Source organism: Pithys albifrons, chromosome 7, assembly GCF_047495875.1.
Source record: "Pithys albifrons albifrons isolate INPA30051 chromosome 7, PitAlb_v1, whole genome shotgun sequence".
Taxonomy (NCBI): Eukaryota; Metazoa; Chordata; class Aves; order Passeriformes; family Thamnophilidae; genus Pithys; species Pithys albifrons.
This window is the reverse complement of record NC_092464.1, coordinates 1,837,731-1,860,470: the sequence shown is the minus strand read 5'-3', so window position 1 is coordinate 1,860,470 and position 22,740 is coordinate 1,837,731. Positions and strand designations below refer to the sequence as shown.

Sequence of the window (22,740 nt, the reverse complement as noted above, 5' to 3'; positions counted from 1 at the left end):
TATAAACATGTTAATGAGAAGTGACTCTATTCTTGCTGTTGCTTTTGCTTTGGGGTTACTGAGTGTGTTTAAATGTGGGGTTGAGCTGTTGTGTTTGTGGTCAGGAATCCTGTTAGTTAAGGTTGTGTTGAGCTGTTGTGTTTGTGGTCAGGAATCCTGTTAGTTAAGGTTGTGTTGAGCTGTTGTGTTTGTGGTCAGGAATCCTGTTAGTTAAGGTTGTGTTGAGCTGTTGTGTTTGTGGTCAGGAATCCTGTTAGTTAAGGTTGTGTTGAGCTGTTGTGTTTGTGGTCAGTAATCCTGTTAGTTAAGGTTGTGTTGAGCTGTTGTGTTTGTGGTCAGGAATCCTGTTAGTTAAGGTTGTGTTGAGCTGTTGTGTTTGTGGTCAGGAATCCTGTTAGTTAAGGTTGTGTTGAGCTGTTGTGTTTGTGGTCAGGAATCCTGTTAGTTAAGGTTGTGTTGAGTTGTTGTTTGTGGTTAGTGATCTGTTAGTTAAGTTCATGTTGAGCTGTTGTGTTTGTGGTTAGTGATCTGTTAGTTAAGTTTGTGTTGAGCTGTTGTGTTTCTGGTTAGGAATCCACTGCTAGTTAAGTTCGTGTTGAGCTGTTGTGTTTCTGGTTAGTGATCTGTTAGTTAAGTTTGTGTTGAGCTGTTGTGTTTCTGGTTTGAGATCCTCTGTCAGTTAAGTTTGTGTTGAGCTGTTGTGTTTGTGGTTAGTGATCTGTTAGTTAAGTTTGTGTTGTGCTTTGTGTTTCTGGTTAGGAATCCTCTGTTAAGTTTGTGTTGAGCTGTTGTGTTTGTGGTTTCGAATCCACTGTTAGTTAATGTTGAGCTATTGTGCTTGTGGTTAGTAATCAGTTAAGTTTGTGTTGAGCTGTTGTGTTTGTGGTTAGTGACCTGTTAGTTGAGTTTGTGTTGAGCTGTTGTGTTTGTGGTTAGGAATCCTCTGCTAGTTAAGTTTGTGTTGAGCTGTTGTTTGTGGTTAGAGATCTGTTAGTTAAGTTCATGTTGAGCTGTTGTGTTTGTGGTTAGGAATCAGTTAAGTTCATGTTGAGCTGTTGTGTTTCTGGTTAGGAATCCACTGCTAGTTAAGTTAATATTGATCTGTTGTGTTTGTGGTTAGAGATCTGTTAGTTAAGTTTGTGTTGACCTGTTGTGTTTATGGTTAGTGCTCCTCTGTTAGTTGAGTTTGTGTTGAGCTGTTGTGTTTGTGGTTAGGAATCAGTAAAGTTTGTGTTGAGCTGTTGTGTTTTTGGTTAGAGATCTGTTAGTTAAGGTTGTGTTGAGTTGTTGTGTTTCTGGTTAGGAATCCTCAGTTAAGTTTGTGTTGAGCTGTTGTGTTTGTGGTCAGTAATCCTCTGCTAGTTAAGTTTGTGTTGAGTTGTTGTTTGTGGTTAGAGATCTGTTAGTTAAGGTTGTGTTGAGTTGTTGTGTTTGTGGTTAGTGATCTGTTAGTTAAGTCTGTGTTGAGCTGTTGTGTTTGTGGTTAGTGCTCCTCTGCTAGTTAAGTTTGTGTTGAGTTGTTGTGTTTGTGGTTAGTGATCTGTTAGTTAAGTTCATGTTGAGCTGTTGTGTTTCTGGTTAGGAATCCACTGCTAGTTAAGTTAATGTCGAGCTGTTGTGTTTGTGGTTAGGAATCTGTTAGTTGAGTTTGTGTTGAGCTGTTCTGTTCCTGGTTAGAGATCCTCTGCTAGTTGTTTGTGTTGTGCTGTTGTGTTTCTGGTTAGGAATCTGTTAGTTAAGTTTGTGTTGAGCTGTTGTGTTTGTGGTTTGGAATCCACTGCTAGTTAAGTTAATATTGAGCTGTTGTGTTTGTGGTTAGGAATTCTCTGTTAGCTGAGTTTGTGTTGAGCTGTTGTGTTTGTGGTTTGGAATCCACTGCTAGTTATGTTTCTGTTGAGCTGTTGTGTTTGTGGTTAGGAATCTGTTAGCTGAGTTCATGTTGAGCTGTTGTGTTTCTGGTTAGTGATCCCCTGCTAGTGAAGTTTGTCATGGGGGATTATCCTGCTGGAGTTGCTGCAGAACATGTTTGTGCCAGTTTCTTTTGGGGTTTGTTCTCATCAATTAAATACAATCCTGCAGCCAAATGTCATCAGTGACTCAGCAACCAACACAGTCATTGTCACATCCTTGTATTAATAAAAGTTATTTCAGGAGCTGCTACAAAGTGATTTTTTTTCTTCCTATTAAGTCTGGTCCATAAACTGAGTGTCCAATCCCTTTCCAGGCAGTTGCTGCCCTGGGTTGTCTCTTCAGGTGAGACACAGACAGGCTGAGCTGGGTTGGGTAAAGCTTTGATGTTCTGGGACACTGACAGTTGATGAGTTCTCCCTGGCTAAAGTGTGGTCTTCACAGGAGGGTTGAAAATCTTTCCAGCCTGTTTTCTATCCAGTGTTCCACAGGCAGTGCTGGATTCATAAAAATTTTGATTTTTTTCCCAAGATTCTTATAGCAAATAACTTTATATTAATACAGGTGGAACCAGAAATCTTTGCCTTTCTGTCCCTCTCCCTTTCACGTGGGTTTTGGAGGGGGAGGGCAGGGAAATGTTGGGTTTGGCATTTCCCCACAGCCCCCACCACTCCAACTAACTGAGATTGGCTCAGCTGGTTCAAACTTGGCTGTAATAATGCCCAAGGTCATGGGTTCAATCCCCTGTGTGGGCCATTGACTGAAGAGTTGAACTCGATGATCCTTGTGGGTCCTTCCAGCTCAGAACAGTCTGTGACTGCAGTTTCTGGTGGACTCCCTGAAGGCAATTGGGCCAACAGTCAGGTTTAAATCTGTCTGTAAGGACAATGTCTCTGTAGTGGTGGCTCAGGCTGGAGATTGGCAGCAGGATTTGCAGGACAAACTCACTCTAAGGCCACAGCCTGTTGCTGTCAGGCTCATCCTCACACAGGTTTGCAGCAAACATTCCTCTCCTCTGAGGAACTCAGGGCTCAGAAATTGGGGTGGAAAGAAGTTTGGGTGAATCCTCCCTCAGATTTCAGTGGGTGATTCCAAAGCCAAGCCCAAAGAGGCACAGAGGACAGAGGAGCCAGAAAAGGGAAGGGACTTCTTAAAGTCACTCCAAGGTTATTGGAAGGGCCAGAAATAACACCCAGAAATAACACCCAGGTTATTGTGGTGTGGAGTCACCTCCATCCTCAGCCATGGGAAGCTTAAATATCCAACCCTGTGTTGTTCAAGGCTCTTCCCATGGACCTCAAGGAAAAGCAGGAACAACCAGCAGGAGGCACAAACTTCCTCACATGGAATGAATAAAAACCTCCTCAATAAATAGTTTTTAAAAGGCTGAATAAAGTGAGATTGATCCCACCTGCTCTTCTGTGCTTCAGCTTAGTCTGGTGCACACCTGGGCCACCACAGCACCAACTGATCCCAAATTTCACTCCAGAACCAGGACAACCATCAGGACTTTTACCCAAAGGTCAGAGGCTTCACATCCTGATGGTCTGGAGGAAATGTTGGTGTTCAACAGTTCCCTCAGCCACAGAAATGTGGGAACTGTTGACTCAGTGGGGGCTTTCAATTTTCTCCACAATTTGTGACCCTTCACCATTTCTTGGGACCTTGTCTGGTAATTCCATGTCTATTAAGGGCAGATTTGGGGATTTTTATCCACCCTCCTCAAATCTCTTGATATCCATCTCTGCAGATCCAAACCCAGGGAGGTCCAGGTTTGATTTGAGGCTCCCGATGTTCCTGAGGAGGGTGTCAGTCCATGCTGGAATTGAACCAACCACTCCTCAGCATCACATGAAAATGCCAAGACATGGCAGGCACAAGGACTTGGAATTCATGTCCCAGAAGTCCCTGCTCAAGTGGATGTTTCCTCCTTCTGATCTTTGAAATGAGGAGTTTAATTTACAACCAGATAAAGGACTATTTTCTGGATTTTTTTTTCCCAACAGAAGCATTTTTGACATTTTATCTCAAGCTTGGCCATTTTCTGTTGGACATTTCACTTTAAGGTTGCAAAAGACAACAATTTGAAGCCCAGTATTCCAGAGAGAAAGGAAGGATCAAATTCCCAGCCTTGCTGCAGCCCTGATGGGATTTTTATTGGAAACAACCACTTGCATCACTGCAGGTTTTGATCAGGAGCTGGAACTGGCCAGAAATCACTGGGGCCAAGTTCCACCACATGTCCCTGTCCCAGGGCAGGTCCCTCCAGCTCAGCCAACACAGCCAGACAGACCCTGCTCTGCCCTTTCCATGTGTCTGTCCTGCTCCTCTGGCCACCCACAGAAGATGATGGGGAGGGAAGAGGAAGGTCCCTGGAGAAGAAGCCGTGGGCTGTGACCCATTGTAAGAAGGCAAATGGACCCATGTTGGAATGGGATGTCCATGCACTTTCCTGTAGGGATGACAGCAGCATCCCTGTGCTCCAGGGGTTCTGTGAGTGGGTAGTGGTGTCCCACCCTATGGTTCTTCACCCACAGGAGGTGATGGGAAGAGAGGAGGAGGAAGGTTCTGGAGTGACCCACTGCAAGAAGGCAAATGAACCCTGGAGCACATTGGAATGGGATGTCCATGACCCTTTCTGTGGGGGTGACAGCAGCATCCCTGTGCTCCAGGGGTCCTGAGGGTGGATGGACCCCATGGATGCTCACCCCATGTTCTCCCAGGGACAACTGGATACCTCTCCTGCGGCAGCTTTGGATGTGCTGCAATTACAGGAGGGGTGGGTGATGCACCTCCAGGTGAGCAGAACCAGGAAAAGTGGCAAATCAGAATCACAGAACATGCTGAGCTGGAGGGGACCCACCAGGACCATCCAGTCCAACCTCTGGCCCTGCACAGACACCCCAACAATCCCACCCTGTCTCTCAGAGCATTGTCCAAACCCTCCTGGAGCTCTGGCCACCTTGGGGCTGTGCCCACTGCCCTGGGGAGCCTGGTCAGTGCCCACCACCCTCTGGGAGGACACAGGGATGCACCTGGGCCCTGTCCCAGCTGTGGCCTCTCCTGCCCCTGGCCCTGTTTGTGGGGTGACACTCAGGTCACCCTTCTGGCTTTGTTGTGCCTCTCTGGGTTGCTCAGAGCCCTTATCCCACCGCAGGTGCTGACTCAGGTGAGCCAAGCACACACCTGCATTGACCCCCATGGAGATCCCTCTGTGCTCAGACCTGCTGGCACAGACCCAGGGCCAGACCCTCACCTGGGGGTACAACAAGCTCTGACTGTCCCGTTTTTCCCATCTGAGACTCCTCCCTGCCCTGCTCACCCACAGACCTGAGTCATCTTCTGCTGGTGGCAGAGTAAATGAGGAGTCCCCACTAACCAGCCTGATTTCCCACTCCCAGCCCTACAACACACGTGCCAAAGGTGCTTCCAGTCCAGTTTGCTGGTGCCACTGAGACTGCCAGAGACACTGAGGGGCGTGAGGGCAAAACCAGCCTGAAAACTCCGGGCAGAGGAGAAGCAAAACCAACCACCTACCAAACAATCTGCTCTAAATCCTGACACTGACTCTGCTCAGATCTCAGAGATTCAGGCCTGCTGAGCTAAGGATGGCCCCAAAGCCAGCCTGGAAGTCAGCCCTGTGCTGTGGTTTGAACGTTGCAGCCTGCCAGGCTGCCCATGCCCCCTCCCCTGTACCCCCAGGAGCTCCCCCCTCACAGAACCCCCCAAACTGCTCCTGGGTCGGTGCCTCCGAGAAGGATTTCATTGCACGAGGCAAACAGCCACAAAAGGAGCTACTGAACATGGTTTGGAGAAGCATCTGGAAACTGGGGGTTTGTCATCTGAGCCAGAGCCATTTGCAGAGCCCTCTCCCTTGCCATCCTGGAGAGAGAGCAGCACCAACATGTGCCAGTCGGGGCTTCTCTGGTTTCACCTGGGGCTGTCTCCTCTCTCCCTGCAGTGCCCCTGCCCAGCACCAGCTGAGGTTCCCCTGCTCTCCTGGGCTGATTTACTCCAGCAGAAGGCTCTGGCCCCTGGAGCTTTGTGGTTTCTGTGATGAGGTTACAGCGAATCACGGAGAGAACTCGATCCCGGGAATGAGGGAACAACAACAACAACCATCCCTCGCTGTGGTGGTGACAGGCTGAGGGAGGAACTGCAGCCACAGTGGGGGCAGAGCTGGAGCTGAGCTGGGATGCCACACTGGCACAGTGTGCTGGGATGCCCCCAGAGGGTGTGCCAGGGCTCTGGGGTGGCTCAGAGCCGGGCAGTGACACCCTCACACTCACTGGTGCACAAACACCAGTTCTGGGCACAGAGAAGAGGACAAATTATCACTTTACTGAGACTCAGTGGGGCTTTAGACTTCTCTGTTTAATAAGTCCTCTGGTTGGAGGTGTCCCTGCTCATTGCAGGAGGGATGGACTCCATGGCCTTCAAAGGTCCCTTCCATCCCAAATTATTCTGTGGTTCTGTGTTTTAATCCTCTTCTTGCCTTGATTTACTCATCTGGTTTACATGAGGCTCCCCTGGTTTGTGTTTGAGGACTCCAGGGATTGCAGCATCCCAGGAGAGACCCCTGGCTCTGTTCCCAGGGGCTTGTACAGCTGAGGGGATGAGACCTCCAGGCCCACCCAGGGTCTGACCCTCTCCTGCTTTAGCCCAGGCCAGTGGGTCACCTGGATTAGCACAAGTGAAAATCATCCATGACTAACCTGGATCAGCACAAGTGAAAATCATCCATGTCAGAGAATCCCACAATGGGTTGACTTGGGAAGGAACTTAAAGACCACCTAATCCACCCCCTGCCATGGGCAGGGACACCTCCCACCAGCCCAGGGTGATCCAGCCTGGCCTTGAACACTCCCAGGGATGGAGCAGCCACAGCTGCTCTGGGAAATCCATTCCAGAGCCTCACCACCTTCACAGGGAAGAATTCCTTCCATATATAAAAACCTTCTTTGGTTAAGTGTTATTTTGCTTTGGTTTGGTCTGTTTATTGTCCTTTTTTTCTGTCATCTTTTTCCTTTCCATGGCAAAGGAAAAATGAACAACCTCACCTTGGTACTGGAGAGCTCCAAAAGTGAATTTAACTTGGAAATGCCTCAAAACCTGAGTGTGCTTTTGTGTTTTCCCACATATCCAATTTCAATCTATGCTCTTCCAGCTTAAATCCTCTCCGTGTTGCCATCTCCAAGGGGTCCCACCTCTTATCAGCTCCCTCCCACTTTTATTTCAGGGTTTGGGGGGTTTTTTTGTTTGGTTTTTTTTCTGTATTTTTATCGAGCTGAGTCAAATTGCAAACCATGAAATAGCTGCTCTCTGTAATGTTGGTTTATTGATCTTTCCCTCCAAGTGGCACTGGGACAAACAGGTCATTTCCTCCCCATCACTGGTGTCTCGAAGCCACTTTAGCTCTGATTGCTCAGCGTCTGAAAGGAGAAGTGCTTTGGGATGTAGGAGAGGAGCAGAAAGTGGAGGTCACACTGAGGCAAGGCGGGTTTAGGCAGTGAAGGTGGCAGAGATGGAAATAGCACGTGGAGTTCATGAAAATCAGCCCAGGGTTTTCGCTGGATTTTTGGAATTAGGTTTGTGTCTGTGCAAAACAAAAGTTCCCTCAGCAGTGGAAGGTCCCAGCCCATGACTGGACATGGGGTGAGATTTAGGGTCCCTTCCAACCCCATCCATTCTGGGATTTTAGGGTGCTGTGAGAACAAATCAGGCCACCAGCTCTTTGCTCCTGATGATGTATCAGGCATGGCCTGATGTGGTTTAATTCAGAAGACCAATTAATTAATTACTGTGCAGGTCAGCCCATGTTTTCCTACAGCTGAGCAGTCCCAGGAGGTCCTGGCCCTATTATGGCACTAAATAAGGTGTGTTAGAGACCATTCCCATTCCCATGTCCATGTCTGCCACCAGCCACATTCCCAGCTCCAGGTCTGCCACCATTCCCATTCCCATGTCCGCATCTGCCACCAGTCCCATTCCCATGTCCATGTCTGCCACCAGCACCATTCCCAGCTCCATGTCTGCCACCAGCCCCATTCCCAGCTCCATGTCTGCCACCACTCCCATTCCCAGCTCCACATCTGCCACCAGTCCCATTCCCATGTCCATGTCTGCCACCAGTCCCATTCCCAGCTCCATGCCTGCCACCACTTCCATTCCCAGCTCCATGTTTGCCACCAGCCCCATTCCCAGCTCCATGTCTGCCACCAGCCCCATTCCCAGCTCCATGTCTGCCACCAGTCCCATTCCCATGTCCATGTCTGCCACCAGTCCCATTCCCAGGTCCGTGCCTGCCACCACTTCCATTCCCAGCTCCATGTCTGCCACCAGCCCCATTCCCAGTTCCGTGTCTGCCACCAGTCCCATTCCCAGTTCCATGTCTGCCACCAGTCCCATTCCCAGCTCCATGCCTGCCACCAGCACCATTCCCAGCTCCATGTCTGCCACCAGCCCCATTCCCAGCTCCATGTCTGCCACCAGTCCCATTCCCAGCTCCATGTCTGCCTCCAGCCCATTCCCATGTCCATGCCTGCCATGAGCCCCATTCCCAGCTCCATGTCTGCCACAAGTCCCATTCCCAGTTCCGTGTCTGCCACCAGTCCCATTCCCAGTTCCATGTCTGCCACCAGCCCCATTCCCAGCTCCATGTCTGCCACCAGCCCCATTCCCATGTCCATGTCTGCCACCAGCCCCATTCCCAGCTCCATGTCTGCCACCAGCCCCATTCCTGTGTCCATCTCTGCCACCAACCCCATTCTCAGCTCCATGTCTGCCACCAGTCCCATTCCCAGTTCCATGTCTGCCACCAGCCCCATTCCCAGATCCAGGTCTGCCACCAGCCCCATTCCTGTGTCCATGCCTGCCACCAGCCCCATTCCCATGTTCACATCTGCCACCAGCCCCATTCCCAGCTCCATGTCTGCCCCCAGCCCCATTCCCATGGCTGGTGTAGGGAACAGAGCCAGGGCTCTCTCTTGGGATGCTGCAATTCCTGGAGTCCTCAAACACAAACCAGGGAGCCTCATATAAACCAGATGAGTAAATCAAGGCAGGAAGAGGATTAAAACACAGAACCACAGAACAATTTGGGATGGAAGGGACCTTTGAAGGCCATGGAGTCCATCCCTCCTGCAATGAGCAGGGACACCTCCAACCAGAGGACTTATTAAACAGAGAAGTCTAAAGCCCCACTGAGTCTCAGTAAAGTGATAATTTGTCCTCTTCTATGTGCCCAAGGGGTGGTGGTTTCCAACCATCTTCTGCTGCTCTAAAAATGCCTCATCACTTGACCCCACCAAAGTTTTGTGTGTCACTCACTTTTCTGACAAAATGTACAGAAGAAAAACCCAAAACAAAATAAAACAACAGAATATCCCACGTGGGTCTCAAGGCAAAGTTCAGTGAAGGGAACAGGAGGTTTCCTAAGGACACCCAGTGCCATCCAAACCTGCTTTACAGATGCAACTGCTCCTTGCTCTGGTGTGGCAGGACCCAGCAGACAAATGCTCTGAGATTCTTGGAGAGAGGGAGGGAGGGAGGGAGGCTGGGGCAGAGATAACATCGAGGACCCTGATTAGCAGGGGGCAGCCATGTGGAAAAGGAGATAAACAGCCTGTTCTGCTGAGCCAGCAGCTCCTGGGCCCAGCCCTGCCCCAGCCACTCGTCTCCAGGGGCTCTGTCAGGAGGCCAAGTCTGCTCTGGATGGGCTGCCCTTCTCTGGGGGCTGAACCCTCAGGGGCGTCACGGTGGAAGGATCTGGAGACACCAAACACCTTTGGACTTTGAAGGTTCATCTGCTCTGCACTTTGAGAGGGTCAGGGAGGTGGGATGGGGTGGGGTGGCTGTTGGCCAAGTCCTGCCTGGCTCCACAACTCCCTCCACCTGGACATAAGGGAATGGTTTGGTTTGACCATTTTAGAATCCCTGCAAGGCCCAGAGAGGAGGGTGGGTGAGAAGGCACCAACTGGGTTGTGTCTCACCTCGTCCTGGACAATTCTGAGTCTTGGAAGACCCAGTTTATGTCTGAACTGCTCAGTAGCAGGGCTGGGTCCTGTCCTCTGGAGCCAAGTGGCACCACACACCTCATGTCTACAAGTCTGAACCCATTTTCCCCCCAAACTCCAGGAGGGTGGTCATGTCCAACCCCACCCTGCCCCTTGTTATCCTGCCCCACCCCTTGGCACTGTGCAGGACTCCCCTGCCCCCACAAAACCCCTGCCCAGAAGCCCATGGTTGGTGTGGCTGAAGGTTCAGAGGTGACACGGAGCCCTCGCTGAGCTCACGTTGCTCTCCATGGATTTACTGCCACAAAGTGGGAGGAACAGCAGGGCTGGGGCAGGATTTGGGGGCAATTCCAGCAGGACACACAGGACATCCACAGTGCCAGGGCACACCTGTCCACACTGGTGGCTCATCCCTCCTTGTCCACCCCTCTGCATCCCAATCTCTCCTTCACATGTCTCAGGGATTCATCCAAGCCTTTGCTGTGCAGAATCCATTCCCTGACTCAGCTAAAAGTCTTCTCCTCATTTATCTCCTCTTCTCTACCTCGGGTTAGTTTTGGGCAAGCTCAGTGAGTGGCATCAGCCCCTGGAATGATCCACATGGTAAGGAGGGAAGAAGGGAGACAGGAGCACAATCCCTGTGCTGCTGAGATGCCTTGAACTGGGAATGCTGGAGGGGTGAGGGAGAAGAGAGGCAGAGAAATCCCCTTTCTGCTCCACTGGGAATGATGGAGGGGTGAGGGGGGAAAGAGGCAGAGAAATCCCTTTTTTGCTTCACTGGGAATGCTGGAGGGGTGAGGAAGAAGAGAGGCAGAGAAATCCCCTTTTTTGCTCCACTAGGAATGATGGAAGGGTGAGGGGGGAAAGAGGCAGAGAAATCCCTTTTTTGCTCCACTGGGAATGCAGGAGGGGTGAGGGGGGAAAGAGGCAGAGAAATCCCCTTTCTGCTCCACTGGGAATGCTGGAGGGATGAGGGAGAAAAAAGGCAGAGAAATCCCTTTTTTGCTCCACTGGGAATGCTGGAGGGGTGAGGGGGGAAAGAGGCAGAGAAATCCCTTTTTTGCTCCACTGGGAATGCTGGAGGGGTGAGGGGGGAAAGAGGCAGAGAAATCCCTTTTTTGCACCACTGGGAATGCTGGAGGGGTGAGGGGGGGAAAGAGGCAGAGAAATCCACTTTCTGCTCCACTGGGAATGCTGGAGGGGTGAGGGGGGAAAGAGGCAGAGAAATCCCTTTTTTGCTCCACTAGGAATGCTGGAGGGGTGAGGGGGGAAAGAGGCAGAGAAATCCCCTTTCTGCTCCACTGGGAATGCTGGAGGGGTGAGGGGGGAAAGAGGCAGAGAAATACCCTTTCTGCTCCACTGGGAATGCTGGAGGGGTGAGGGAGAAGAGAGGCAGAGAAATCCCCTTTCTGCTCCACTGGGAATGCTGGAGGAATGAGGGGGGAAAGAGTCAGAGAAATCACCTTTCTGCTCCACTAGGAATGATGGAAGGGTGAGGGGGGAAAGAGTCAGAGAAATCCCTTTTTTGCTCCACTGGGAATGCAGGAGGGGTGAGGGAGAAGAGAGGCAGAGAAATCCCTTTTTTGCTCCACTGGGAATGCTGGAGGGGTGAGGGAGAAGAGAGGCAGAGAAATCCACTTTCTGCTCCACTGGGAATGATGGAAGGGTGAGGGAGAAGAGAGGCAGAGAAATCCCCTTTCTGCTCCACTGGGAATGCTGGAGGGGTGAGGGGGGAAAGAGGCAGAGAAATCCCTTTTTTGCTCCACTGGGAATGCAGGAGGGGTGAGGGGGGAAAGAGGCAGAGAAATCCCCTTTCTGCTCCACTGGGAATGCTGGAGGGGTGAGGGGGGAAAGAGGCAGAGAAATCCCCTTTCTGCTCCACTGGGAATGATGGAGGGATGAGGGAGAAAAAAGGCAGAGAAATCCCTTTTTTGCTCCACTGGGAATGCTGGAGGGGTGAGGGGGGAAAGAGGCAGAGAAATCCCCTTTTTTGCTCCACTGGGAATGATGGAGGGGTGAGGGGGGAAAGAGGCAGAGAAATCCCCTTTCTGCTCCACTGGGAATGATGGAAGGGTGAGGGAGGAAAGAGTCAGAGAAATCCCCTTTCTGCTCCACTGGGTAAAGGGCAAAACACATGGCCAGAAGGACAGAAGATTTCCACAACCTTCAGCCTTGCAGGAGACTTCCCCAAGCAAACCATGCCCTCAGTGCTGTCAGAGGGATCTGTATTAGGATTCCATCAGTCCCAACTCCTCCTGTCCCAAAAATCAGCTTTCTGGAAGTGAGTCCAAGGCGAGCCCCTGAAGGGAAAGGAAAACCCTACAAACACAGAGCCCCTCTAATCACTGGCAAGAGCCAGCCTGGCCTCAGTGGAAATGGAGGGATTAGTGCCAAGCCAGGGCCATCAACACGAGTCTGAGTGTTTTCTTCCCATGACACGAGACAGCAAAGCTCAGTGTGACCCAGCAGGTATTTGCTGGCAGAGTTTCAGCCCCAGGGATAATTTGTTTATGGCCACGTCACCGAAGATGCAACACAAAGATCATCTTCAGTGCTGCGAGCTCGGCTGAGGTTTGAGGTGTTCTGGGTCGAGGCAGCCAAGGGATGTTGGAGCAGCCAAGAGGGTGCAGAGGGAGAAGGCAAATTCTGCACACATTTGATAAGGTCTGCACTTGAACACTGGCTGAGCCTGAGGAGTTCATCCTTTGGGGCAGGAGAGGAGATTTTCCTGGATTTTTGATTTTTTTTTTAATTGTCGTGGTTACTGATTTCGCTGCTGGCAGGAGCTGAGCACACAAACCCCTCTGCTCCTGCCCTTTGGCAGAGACACAGCCCAGCCCAAAGGCTGGCTGGGGGTCCCTGCTGGCTTCAACCTGTGCCCCAGTGGCACAGGGCAGGGGGTTGAAGGGCTCGGAGGTGGCAGCCCTGTGGGCACCTAAACACATCCCACCTCATCCCACTGCAGGGGGAGGATGGAGCTGCTCAGCAGCAACCAGGGCCAGCTCACAGGAGGGTTGGACTTGGAGGCATCTCCAGTCCAGCTCTGCTATTCCCTCCTGCTGCTCTTCAGGAACAAAGAAAAGCTGAGAACTGCAGGGCTCAGCTGGAGCCACAGCTCTGCCACCAACTGCAGGGACAGGGAGCAGAGAATCATGGAATGGTCTGGGTGGGAAAGGACCTGAAAGATCATCCAGTGCCAACCCTGCCATGGGCAGGGACACCTCCCACCAGCCCAGGCTGATCCAGCCTGGCCTTGGACACTCCCAGTGCCAGGAAAGGGGGTTTGCTCCCTCACTGAGGGACCAATCAGAGCTGGAATTTGGGGGTTTCAGTGGGGTGAGTTTGGTGTCTGTGCCCGAAAGAACTTGGCAAACCAGGGACTGATTTCAGATGACTGAGCAGGGGACTCAGAGCTGCATTTCCCAAGGGAGGGAGATCCTGTAGCCAGGAGAGTCCCTCAGCAGGGTGGGAAGAGGCAGCAGGAGACGCAGAGCTGTGGGACAACAGGACACACAGAGCTGTGGGACAACAGGAGAGACAGAGCTGTGGGACAACAGGACACACAGAGCTGTGGGACAACAGGAGACAGAGCTGTGGGACAACAGGAGACAGAGCTGTGGGACAACAGGACACACAGAGCTGTGGGACAACAGGAGACACAGCTGTGGGACAACAGGAGACAGAGCTGTGGGACAACAGGAGACAGAGATGTGGGACAACAGGAGACAGAGATGTGGGACAATGGGAGACACAGAGCTGTGGGACAACAGGAGACACAGAGCTGTGGGACAACAGGAGACACAGAGCTGTGGGACAACAGGAGAGACAGAGCTGTGGGACAACAGGACACACAGAGCTGTGGGACAACAGGACACACAGAGCTGTGGGACAACAGGAGACAGATGTGGGACAGCAGGAGACACAGAGCTGTGGGACAGCAGGAGACACAGAGCTGTGGGACAATTGGGAGACACAGAGCTGTGGGACAATTGGGAGACAGAGAGCTGTGGGACAACAGGACAGAGCTGTGGGACAACAGGAGACACAGAGCTGTGGGACAACAGGAGACACAGAGCTGTGGGACAACAGGGGACACAAAGCTGTGGGACAACAGGAGACACAGAGCTGTGGGACAAAAGGACACACAGAGCTGTGGGACAACAGGGGACACAGAGCTGTGGGACAACAGGGGACACAGAGCTGTGAGACAACAGGAGACACAAAGCTGTGGGACAACAGGACACACAGAGCTGTGGGACAATGGGAGACAGAGCTGTGGGACAACAGGAGACAGAGAGCTGTGGGACAACAGGACACAGCTGTGGGACAACAGGGGACACAGAGCTGTAGGACAACAGGGGACAGAGAGCTGTGGGACAACAGGAGACAGAGAGCTGTGGGACAATTGGACACACAGAGCAGTGGGACAACAGGACACACAGAGCTGCGGGACAACAGGAGACACAGAGCTGTGGGACAATTGGACACACAGAGCTGCGGGACAACAGGACACACAGACTGTGGGACAACAGGAGACACAGAGCTGTGGGACAATTGGACACACAGAGCAGTGGGACAACAGGACACAGCTGTGGGACAACAGGACACACAGAGCTGTAGGACAACAGGACACACAGAGCTGCGGGACAACAGGAGACACAGAGCTGTGGGACAATTGGGAGACACAGAGCTGTGGGACAACAGGAGACACAGAGCTGTGGGACAGCAGGACACACAGAGCTGTGGGACAATAGGACACACAAAGCTGTGGGACAACAGGACACAGCTGTAGGACAACAGGAGCTGTGGGCCAGCTCTCAGCCTGCAGCATCACTTTCCCAAGGGCCAGGGGACCCATGGGGGCTGTGGCAGCAGCAGCAGCAGCAGCAGCTGTCCCTGCCAGGGCTGTCTGGGCTGGGGGTCTCCCAGGGGCTGCAGACACTCTGCCCCAGCCAGGCTAATCCCCCTGATCCCAAAACATCACTCCAGGGCTATTTCTAGGAGGCCAGAAAGCAAACAACTGCCTGGCCCCCAAAGCCACCGCTCGGGTTTCGTTTCCTCCAGCCTTGACCTTGGCCCCCTTTGGGAGCACAAACTCCAAAGTGCCCAGGCCAGGCTTGCCATGGGCAGCTGGACTGGTTTGGGCTGCTGAGGGTGGAACTCCCAGCCCAGGAACTGCCCCAATGTTTGCTCTCTGCTTTCCAGCAGTGTTTTATAGACCAGGGATATCAGCTAATCCCAAAGTACAACAACAACAATCCTGTCCTCCACAAACACAGGGGCAGGGATGGGCACGTGCCCAAGCCTGTGGGGAGCAAAGAACATTTCAGACATTGTTTGCCTGCACTTGGAGCCTGTCTCGGTGTCATGAAGTCTCTCAGCTACTTGGGGTTTGCGGGATCTCTCTGTGGGATTATTTTCTTATCATTGTTCTTTTTATTATGGGCTCCATTTGGAGGAAGAATATTATCATTTTTCCCTCCCAGCTACAAATGATTGGACTGAAAATCATTTCTCTTTCCCCTTTTATGAAGATGGGAGGCTGATCAGAGGAATAAGAAACGAGTCAAAGAGCAAAACACCCCCCAGCAGCTGCTGAATGAGCTCTGCTGCCAGAGCTCCAGTGCTGCTCTGGTGGGAACCTTCTCATTTATGCTGGACCTTCCTACCAGAGATTAACTTAATGGAGTGGTTTGGGTTGGAGGGGATTTCAAAGCTCACCCAACCCCCTGCCATGGGCAGGGACACCTCCCACTGGCCCAGGGTGCTCCAAGCCCTGTCCAGCCTGGCCTGGGACACTTTCAGGGATGGGGCAGCCACAGCTTTTTAGGGCAGCACACCAGGGATGGGGTGGATGCAGCTCCCTTGGGACCTTCCTGGTGGCCAAGCTCGTGCCTGCTTTGGGTTATGGCTGCAGGAAAGGGTTCCCAGTCCCTAATGATGTCCCCTGAATTCCCTGGGGGAGTGTTAGATCTTCTCTGCAAAACCAGAGGGAAGTCCCAGCCCTGCCCAACAGCCCGAGTGGGGCCAGGGCTGCAGCAAATGAAGGCAACCAGCCCCTTCTGCTGCCAGAATTTACCCCCTAAAATGCAGCGCCAAGTTCTGCTGAAGGGCAGGACCCTCCATTCCATCCCCACGGGGATCTGCTTCCCTGCAGCTCAGCCTGGGACCTGCTCCCCAAACCCAGCCTGGTCCTGAGCTATTCTGCTCCCAAACCCTGCAGAGGGCCGGGGTAGCATTATTATTATTATTATTATTATTATTATTATTATTATTATTATTATTATTATTATTATCATCATCATCATCATCATTATTATCATTATCATTATCATTTATTACCATTATTATCATTACCATCATCATTATCATTATTATTATTATTGTTACTATTATTAATAATAATAGTAATAATAATAGTAATAATCATACTAATTACAATAGTAATTACAATAGTAACAATAATAAAATAATAAAAATTAATAATAAAAATAATTATTATTACTATTATTTATTATTATTAATTATTACTATTATTTATTAATATTAATTATTATTGATTATCATTAACAATATTTGATAGTAAATATTAATCCTATTCAAAAATAATTATAATGGTTAACAATTATTAATATTAATAGTACTTCTAATATTAATATAATAATGATAATAATAATAATAATGATGATTATGATGATGATGATGATAATAATAATAATAATAATAATAATAATAATAATAATAATAATAATTGCTTTTGTTATTGTCATTATTATCATTACCACTATCATTACAATTATTAAAACTTGTTCTTATTGTTCTTGTTATTGTCATTATTATCATTACCATTATCGTCATCATTATTATAATTATTAATAGTTGTCCTTATTGTCACCATTATTATCATTACCATTATCCCCATCATTATTATCACCATTATTCAGAATATCTCCTTCAGTGCCCACTGGCCTGGGGGTGCCAGGCTGGGACTGACCAAAGGAGGAACCCAAGTGCAAACCATGGATTGGGACAGGGAATTGTGGGATTTAATTGGGAAAACCTTGAAGATCCTTCAGGCCCAACTGACCCGGGGGGGTTTCACCAGCAGCTCTGCCAGCTCCTTTCAGCTCCAATCCCAGTGCCCACATCTCACCTCTCCCGTGCCCTGCTGATGCTGGACCCACATTTTAAAGCTCTTTTTTTCCCTGTTTTCCAGGAGTTTTCCCAGGTTTCCAGGGCTCTCTGGCTTGGACCAGCCTGCCTTCCTTGCCCCAAAGACCAGAATGAACCCAAATTCCCACCCTCACCTTGGCAGATTTTGGGCACAAAGTGCTCCATCTCCATGGAATTGCCCTCCCTCTTTGGGCAGGTGCTGATCCTGCTGTTCCCAGGGAAATGCCAGGCAGGAACTTCCCTGGATTGCCAGGGCAGCTGGAGCACAGCAGAGCTTCACCCAACACTTCACCCACCCCAAGGGCAGCCTCTGCCCCTCTCAGCTGCCCCCCAAGGCTCAGGACTGGCACGCTGATGCCACAGGGATTCTGCTGAAGGTGGGGGGTCTGCCCCTCTCAGCTGCCCCCCAAGGCTCAGGACTGGCACGCTGATGCCACAGGGATTCTGCTGAAGGTGGGGGGTCTGCCCCTCTCAGCTGCCCCCCAAGGCTCAGGACTGGCACGCTGATGCCACAGGGAGTCTGCTGATGGTGGGGGGTCTGCCCCTCTCAGCTGCCCCCCAAGGCTCAGGACTGGCACGCTGATGCCACAGGGATTCTGCTGAAGGTGGGGAGTCTGATTCCCACACTTCTGGCTCTGGAAGGACTCAATCCCAGCCCCTGTGCCACAGGGAACTGCTTCAGCTGCCAGTCCTGCCCCGTGAGTGCCAGTGCCAGGGCACAAGAGATAATTTCGCAGCCCTATCCCGGCGCCAATCCTTCCCCGAAATGCCTGGAGCCTGATCCTTGCTGCTGCCAAAGGAATACCAGCTGTGCCAGCCCCAGACTGAGGGCACATCACACTGTGCCCATCTCAGCATCCCCAGCCCTGGGCAGCAACATGACTGAGCCCCAGAGATGCCAGAGAGGGGGCAGTGAGTGGCACAGCTTCCAGAGATGCCAGGGAGAGGGCAGTGAGTGCCACAGCTCCCAGAGATGCCAGGGAGAGGGCAGTGAGTGCCACAGCTCCCAGAGATGCCAGGAAGGGGGCAGTGAGTGCCACAGCTCCCAGAAAGGAGGCAGTGAGTGCCACAGCTCCCAGAGATGCCAGGGAGAGGGCAGTGAGTGCCACAGCTCCCAGGAAGGAGGCAGTGAGTGCCACAGCTCCCAGAGATGCCAGGGAGAGGGCAGTGAGTGCCACAGCTCCCAGGGCTCCCAGAAAGGGGGCAGTGGGTGCCACAGCTCCCAGAGATGCCAGGGAGAGGGCAGTGAGTGCCACAGCTCCCAGAGATGCCAGGGAGAGGGCAGTGAGTGCCACAGCTCCCAGGGCTCCCAGAAAGGGGGCAGTGGGTGCCACAGCTCCCAGAGATGCCAGGGAGAGGGCAGTGAGTGCCACAGCTCCCAGGGCTCCCAGGAAGGGGGCAGTCGGTGCCACAGCTCTTCAGAGGTGCCAGGGAGGGGGCAGTGAGTGCCACAGCTCCCAGAGATGCCAGGGAGAGGGCAGTGAGTGCTACAGTTCCCAGGGCTCCCAGAAAGGGGGCAGTGGGTGCCACAGCTCCCAGAGATGCCAGGAAGGGGGGCAGTGGGTGCCACAGCTCCCAGAGATGCCAGGGAGAGGGCAGTGAGTGTCACAGCTCCCAGGGAGGGGGCAGTGGGTGCCACAGCTACCAGAGATGCCAGGGAGAGGGCAGTGAGTGTCACAGCTCCCAGGGAGGGGGCAGTGGGTGCCACAGCTACCAGAGATGCCAGGAAGGGGGCAGTGAGTGCCACAGCTCCCAGGGCTCCCAGAAAGGGGGCAGTGGGTGCCACAGCTCTCAGAGATGCCAGGGAGGGGGCAGTGAGTGCCACAGCTCCCAGGAAGGGAGCAGTCAGTGCCACAGCTCCCAGGGCTCCAGTCTGCCCAGCCCAGACACATGAATCGTGCCCTGGGGCTGTCTCTGTCTGCGAGCACCCTCCTGACTCCCAGCCCACACCAGAGCTCTGCTCTGGCGCCAGGGGAGGGCCCGTGGGTACCACTCTGAGCTCAGCCCAAAGCTGCCAAATTAAGGCCAAATTAAGCCCCTTCATCCTCATCCTTCTGCTGTCACCCCATTCAGTTTTCCTTGTTGCCCCCAGGAGAGGCACTTGGGGACCTCCATGGGTGGCAGAACATCTCTCAGACCCTCTAACCACACACATGACCCTTCTTGTAAAACACCTCCCAGCACATCACGCTGCTCAAACACTCTGTGTTTCTACAGTGCCTTTGAAAATCGAGTTAGCTGGGGGGGAAAACAACAGCAGCTAAAAAAGATCAGGCTCTGGGCACTCTGCAAGTTGTTGGACAGTGTGGTGACAGGGAGCTGACCTTCTCCTCCTGCCCCAGAGGGTGCCAGGAGGGACACACGACATCCCTGCAGCCCCTCAACCATCTGCACAACTCCAGAAAGCTCCTGGCAAGTCCTTCTGCTGTCAGTGGTGGTTTGAAAACTGAGGGAAGTGCTTGAAACATGAACTTCAGCCTGGGCCTAATTCAACTGAGCAGTTTGGAGCAGCAGGAGCCTAAATCAGGGTCATAAAATCACAGAATACCCTGAGCTGGGAGGGACCCACAAGGGTCGTCAAGGCTGAGGGGCTCAGGAAATGCAACAGTGCAAAAATTCCTGTGCTTTCCCAGCAAATTCCCAGGTTTTCTGTGATCCTGGGAGAGATATTCCAGATTTATGCCCGGGTCCAGCTCAGCTGTGAGCCCCTTTCACCCCCCAGAGCTGCTGAGCACATCCCTTGGGATCCAAAGTGTCTGTTGGGATATCAGAAATAAAATATCCCCTGGGAACACGAGGCCTTTGGTTCAGTGGCTGCTCCTCTGCACCTTCTGGAGGTACTGGGATGTACTGGGATGTACTGGGATGTACTGGGAGAGGGCAGTGAGCCAGGAATGGGGCTGGAGGGCAGTTTGCAGCCCTGCCCATCTTTTCTGGGTCCTGAAGCTCCCTGAGCTCCAGTGTGGCTGTGATTTTCCCCAGGCCAACAGGAACCCCCAAAGCAGCAGGAACTGCAGGACTTTTGGGGTTGACTCCAGCAACAGGGCTGGGGAGAGGGGGAGCAGGTGCTGCAGGACCCACCCCAAAGGGAGATGTGGTCACAGAGATGCTGCTCCAACCCCAGAACAGGTGAGGAACCTCAACCATCACTAAAACCTCAACAAATCTCCAATAGTTCTCCCAATTGCCTTTGGCTTTTGTCCTTTGGACAGGGATGGACTGAGACAAGGAGTGTTCTCTGAGGGGTTGTTCCTTCTCATTTCTTGAGATTTTTCCCACTAACACAAGGCTAGAAATGTGTGGGAAATGTCCCCTCCCAGCCCTGCACAAGGTCCCTGACAGTCCCTTCCAAACCCAAGGACAGGGCCCAGAGTTGTGGTTCCTGCAGGATCAGGGAGAACCTGACTGGAACCAGGGGAAGATGATCCCAATCCCTCTCAAACACATCTCCATCCCTCATGGAGAGCAGACTCTGCTTCAGGTGGTGGTTGTGCCCCTTCCCCTGCCAGAAAGCCCTGGGAAATCCAGGGATGGAGAAAGCAAGGCCAGCTGATGTCACAGCACTGTGTCCACCAGAGGGTCAGTGTCTGGGGGCTGATTCCCCGTGACACGTCCCTTCACTTCACAAGGACTTTGGAGACCATTTGGGGCCACCGAGTGGGGTCTGTAGGTCTGACCCCATTCCCCATCACCCCCAGCAAGGCACTTTGGATGGACTTTATCCCATTTTTCTACCTTTGGAAAGATACTCTCTCTAAGTGTGTGCAGGAAGAGGTGGAAATAGTGCCAAGGAGCAAAGGGTTAACACAACTCTCCTGCTCCTGAGTGGGAACTGAACGTGAGTCCTGAACTCTGAGGTCCTCTCCAAATTTAATCCCTAAGAAGAAGGCACTGCTGCTCTGGGGTTAAGGGGATTGGCAGAATAAGAAGATTAAATCAGAATTAAATTGTCTTGAGGGGGTGGATGAGAAGAAGAAAAGGGGAAGGGAAAGGGGAAGAAAAGGGGAAGCAAAGAGGAAGGGAAATGGAAGGGAGAAGGAAGGGGAAAGGAAAAGGGAAAGGGGGAAGGAAAGGGGAAAGGAATAAGGAGATGGAAAGGGAAAGGGAGAAGGAAGGGGAAAGGGAGAGAAGGAAGGGAAAAGGAATAAGGAGATGGAAAGGGAAAGGAAAGGAAGAAGGAAGGGGAAGAGAAAGGGGAAAGGGAAGGGAAAAGGAATAAGGAGATGGAAAGGGAAAGGAAAGGAAAGGAAAGGAAAGGAAAGGAAAGGAAAGGAAAGGAAAGGAAAGGAAAGGAAAGGAAAGGAAAGGAAAGGAAAGGAAAGGAAAGGAAAGGAAAGGAAAGGAAAGGAAAGGAAAGGAAAGGAAAGGAAAGGAAAGGAAGGGAAAGGGAAAGGGAAAGGGAAGGGAAAAGGAATAAGGAGATGGAAAGGGAAAGGGAAAAAAACTAAAGGACTAGAAATGAAAGAAAGAAAAAGTGAAAGAAAAATAAAAATAAAAAATAAAAAATAAAACGGAAGATAAATTGAAAAAGAAAAGAAAAGAAGGGAAAAGCAAAGTTGTGCTTTGCCCATGGGTGTGTGTGGATTACGCCCCAGCCCTGCTCCCGGCTCCCTGTCAAGGCGCACACGTTCCGCTCCCGAGCGGCTCCGGCTCCGGGGCCGGCACAGACATTTCAGCTCCGAGCCCGAGCGCACGCACAGCCTGCCAGGGAGGGGACCCGGCGGGGGCCCAAAAGCCACCCCGACAGCTCGGCCAAACCCTGGAGACACCGAATTCCTGCTCGGGGGCGAGCCCCTGGCGCGGGAAAAGCGAAGGGAAAAGTGCGGACTCACCAGAGCGTAGACGGAACTGAGCACGGAGCAGCAGAGGATCAAACCCAGGCTGTGATAAACCAGATATGATCCCATATCCAAGAGGCTCCTTCCAGCATCCAAGCTCGCTCGGGCGAAGCAGCAGGGCGAGAGCTCCTCCAGCGCAGCTGATTCCTCCTTCTCCTCCTTCTCCTTCCCTCCCTCCCCCCTTCCCCAACCCCAACCCCAAGCCCGGCCACAATTTGTTGGAGGATTGTTCGCTTGGTGCTCCCGGAGTTGGGTTGGTTGGTTGGGTTTTTTTTTTCAGCCAGAAAGGCACATGACGAGTCCTTTGCTCCGTTTCCTCATGGCTGGAGTGGCGCTGGGGCAGCTCCCGGAGGGTGGGCAGCGGGTGGGTGGGTAGCGGGGCAGCCTCGCCCCGCTCAGCGCCGGTGCCACCGGTGCCCGTGGGTCGCCTCGGGCATCTGCGGGACAGCGGCACAAGCCCCGGCCATGCGGGCACCCCCCGCCCCTGCGCTCCCCTTTTTTTAGGAGGCGCCGCGAACTTCCAATCGTTTCTTTGTCAAACGCAAACACACAGAGAGAGGGAGCGAGAGAGGAGGGAGGGAGGAGGGAGGGAGGGAGGGAAAAGGGGTGGGAGATCGCAGAGGGTGGGGGAAGATTTTAACCACCGCTTTATTTTTAGCGCCGGTAATTTTATCTTTTAGCGTTCAGACGAGTTTTGAGACGGGGGAGGAACCCCCAAACTTGCCCCCGCCCTTTATTTTTTTTTTTCCTCTCTCGCTTTCTCTTCCCCGCACGCGAACAAATCCCAAAGTCCCCCTAAAACAGGG

At 52.1% G+C, this 22,740-nt stretch overlaps 1 protein-coding gene across 1 annotated transcript in view; it reads right to left on the bottom strand.

Moving 5' to 3' along the window:
* The window catches only part of PTH1R (parathyroid hormone 1 receptor), a 127,448-nt gene extending 105,335 nt beyond the window's left edge, over window positions 1–22,113 (bottom strand). The window contains exon 1 of the mRNA XM_071560542.1: window positions 21,929–22,113. Within this exon, the coding sequence (XP_071416643.1) occupies window positions 21,929–22,003 (75 nt within the window). The 5' untranslated portion in view covers window positions 22,004–22,113. The remainder of the gene's footprint in view (window positions 1–21,928) is intronic.
* Between the last annotated feature and the right edge of the window lie 627 nt (window positions 22,114–22,740).